The 3,833-nt window shown below is 34.5% G+C and overlaps 1 protein-coding gene across 1 annotated transcript; it reads left to right on the top strand.

The window, feature by feature from the left end:
• The first annotated feature begins 2,633 nt into the window (after positions 1 to 2,633).
• On the top strand, positions 2,634 to 3,115 carry LOC138882691 (uncharacterized). The gene is made up of 2 exons (XM_070163304.1): positions 2,634 to 2,900; positions 2,984 to 3,115. Exons 1-2 carry the CDS (start codon positions 2,634 to 2,636, stop codon positions 3,113 to 3,115), a joined length of 399 nt encoding a protein of 132 aa, XP_070019405.1.
• The last annotated feature ends 718 nt before the right edge of the window (positions 3,116 to 3,833 follow it).

Raw genomic sequence — 3,833 nt, 5'->3', positions numbered from 1 at the left:
AAGTTTGAGTTTCAAGTTGAAAAGTTCAGGACACTTGGTCCTGACTTTGACTTACATGTTCAATATTTAAGGACAGTTGGTCCTTAACTTACAGTTATAAGTTAAAAAGTTAAGGACATGTAGTCCTTAACTTCAAGTTTCAAGTTCAATAGTTAAAGACACTTCGTCCTGAACTTTGACTTGCATGTTTAATAGTTAAGGGCACTTGGTCCTTAACTTAGAGTTCCAAGTTAAAAAGTTAAGGACATGGAGTCCTTAACTTTGGGTTTCAAGTTCAAAAGTTAAGGACAAGAGTCCTTAAGTTTGACTTGCAGGTTCAAAAGTTAAGGACAAGAGTCCTTATGTTTGAATTACAGGTTCAAAAGTTAAGGACATGAGTCCTTAAGTTTGAATTACAGGTTCAAAAGTTAAGGACAGTCAGTCCTTAACTTTTGAATACCAAGTTCAAAAGTTAAGGACACTTGGTCCTTAACTTGGTCTTGAACTTACAGTACCTGTTCTTAATTATACAAGGATTGCTCTATAAAATATGTCCTGAGTTTCCCATTCTCTTGACTTGAAGGATGGAAACAATATGCGTTATAGTTGCTTTTAATGGTAGATGGACTGAAGACTATAAGTATCTTGATCATCAAGCAAAGCTTGTTCTAGTACCTGAGGCAATTCGGTTTCAAGATTTCATTAAACAGATCTTTGAAGTTATTGAATTGGATATAGATAAGTTTGAAGCAGTGATATGGTTTGATATCAACCTTGGAACAAGCAAGGGAATGCTTGTATCCAAAGATTTAGATCTTCACAGATGTATAGAGTTACTAAAAACTCATTCACTCTTCAAGGGCTGTCGTTTCATTGTTGATATTTCGGAAAGAGTTTTTGGATCAACAAGCAACTTTGAACATGTCAACAGAGAAACTCAACATGACAATCAAAACAAATGCCAACAAATAATGGAAATAGATATGGTTGAACCTCAACCAATAACTGAAGAGGTGCTTCAAACACATGGCAACAGAGAAACTCAACATGACAATCAAAACAAATGCCAACAGATAATGGAAATAGATATGGTTGAAGCTCAACCATTTGATTCTATTCAAGTAGAAGGACAAAACATTATAGAGATTGACAACGAACAAGCTTTGGATATTTAAGTCTTAGAGAGTGCATCGGTAATCGATGAAGTTGCTGAAAAAACTTCTACTCAACTATCTAGACGAAGATCAAATTTAAAAACAAAAAGAATCCCCAACTACGATATTAAGAGAAAATGCTTTGTTGGATGAAATAAAAGTGGGATCCGTATTTGACAAAAAGAAGTCTGTAATTGACTATTTTTCGAATCTAGCAATTAAAGGACATTTTGAATTCAAGGTTGTTAGATCAAGCTCAACAAGATATTCGTTGAAATGTAATGATGATAGGTGTGGGTGGTGTGTGCGTGCTTTCAGAATTAAAGATTAAACATTGTTTAAGATAGTAAAGATTGAGAAAAAGCATGACTGCTCTGTTAACACTATGAAAGCTGATCAAAGGCATGCAACTTCAAAGTTGATTAGTGGTTACATTATCGACAATATTCGAGATCCAAGGTTTGAAGTTACACCAGCTTTTGTCATGACAGAGATGCAAAAATTGCATGAACTAGACATTGGGTATCACAAGGCGTGGCGTGCTATTCAACTTACTTCCGCTTTAATAAGAGGAACTCCTGAAGAGAATTATGAATTATTGTATGATGAGAAGTAAAAACCCGGGAACCTATGTTAACATAAAGATAGATAACAACAACAGGTAAACAATCAAAAAAAAGTTTATTAGTCCGTTTTATAAAATTTAGGACATGTTGTCTTTAACCAGTTAACTTTTGAGCTTGCAACCAGAAGTTCAGGACTGACTGTCCTTAACTTTTGAACTTGTAATTCAAAGTTAAGGACTGTCTATCCTTAACTTTTGAACTTTGAACTCAAAGTTAAGGATTGCATGTCTTTAGCTTTATAACTTATAACTCTAAGTTAAAGACTGACTGTCCTTAACTTTTGACCTTGTAAGTCTAACTACATGACTACTTGTCCTTAACTTTTGGCCTTGTAATCTGATGTTCAGGACTACCTGTCCTTAACTTCTGTTAACCTTGTTTTATGCTGTATTTTCAGGTTTGTTTATATGTTTTATGCATATGGATCATCAATATCTGGTTGGAATCATTGTAGACCAGTGATTGCTGTTGATGCACCTTTTTTGAAGTCAAAATTTCGTGGTGTTTCAATGATTTCAGTTTCAAATGATGCAAATAACTAAATATTCCCACTAGCCTTTGGAATAGCAGAATTTGAAAATAACAATTCCTATGAGTGGTACTTTAGTCAGCTTCGCAATGCAATTGGGAGCCGTGAGAATTTAATTTTTTTATCAGACATGCATCAAGCTATTGCATATGGCATTGCAAAGGTATATCATGAAAGCCATCATGGAATTTGCATTTATCATTTTGAGCAGAACCTAAAGCGAAGAAAAGTGAAAAGTGAGGTCATAAAACTTTTCCAAAGTGCTGCAAGAGTATACAGGCGCAAAGAATTTGATCTATACATGTCAGATATAGCAAAAGTAGATAAGAAGACCTATGATACTTGATGGAAGAACCACCGGAAAGGCGGGCACGTTCTTGTAATCCACGACAAAGATATGACATGCTCACAACAAATATAGTTGAGTCAATGAATTCTGTCATATTAGAAGCAAGGGAGCTACCTATATTAAAAATGATGGATTTCATTCAAGTGAAGCTACAACGTTGGTTTTATGAAAGAATAAATGAAGCAGAAGGAACCTTTTATGATGTTTCTTGTTGGGTAGAGGAGGAATTGAAGAAAAAGGTAGATTTAGCATTTACTTTGAATGTAAGTATTATGTTCTATGTTTAGCTTATGATTTTAATATATTTTAACATAATGTACTAACTTATAATTTTTCAACATTGAAGGTCTTCCCTGTTGATTCATGGCGTTCTAGAGTTGAAGAAGAAGAAATGACTTTCTTGGTGGACTTAAACAAAAGAACATGTGATTGTTTTCAGTTCAATTTGACGAATTACCATGCATATATACAATTGTAGCTATCTGTGAGCACATGATTTTTGCCCTATGAGAACTACTCCCACAAAAATTCAAAATAAAATGGTTTTGTGTCGTTTGTGATTTATTTGTATTTTTTGTCTGTGCATGTTTATTTCTACTTTAGTTAAGAAAAATACAAAAAAATATGTGTTGCATGCACATTTAGGATTTAATTTTACAATTTAGGAATTAATTAAACAGGATTGTTTTACAAAAAATGGAAAATCACCAAAAAATATGTACTTTGCATTTAATGTCCGAATCGAGTGATTTCATCTTTATTTGATGATTAATTTCATGTGATAGCCATTATTAAGGGTTAACATTTTAGCTAATTGTCAATTTTATAATTAGGATTTTAGTTGGTAATTAGGAATTAAAAGAAAATAGAAAAAAGGAATAAATAAAGAGAAAGTCGGATTGGGCCAGTTTTGAATTAAATAGATCAGGCCCAAACCAAAATAACCCCTTTACAGCCCAGTCCAAACATCCCTTTTGCCCGGACACCCAAACGACATCGTTTTGGGGAAGCCCTAATCAGGGCCGTTGATCTCACTAGATCAACGGTCCAGATCACTCCGCCTTTACCCATTTTCCTGGCCCGACCCACTTGCACCCGGATCGACCCCGCCCCAGTAATACTCCAAAACGATGTCGTGTCTGTTAAATGAATTGATCCAAGCCGTTGGTCGGGCTTGATCCAACGGCCAGGATTAA

This window comes from Nicotiana sylvestris, chromosome 12 (assembly GCF_000393655.2).
Source record: "Nicotiana sylvestris chromosome 12, ASM39365v2, whole genome shotgun sequence".
NCBI lineage: Eukaryota > Viridiplantae > Streptophyta > Magnoliopsida > Solanales > Solanaceae > Nicotiana > Nicotiana sylvestris.
The sequence above is the reverse complement of the archived record's forward strand: the minus strand, read 5'-3'. Positions and strand labels throughout refer to the sequence as shown.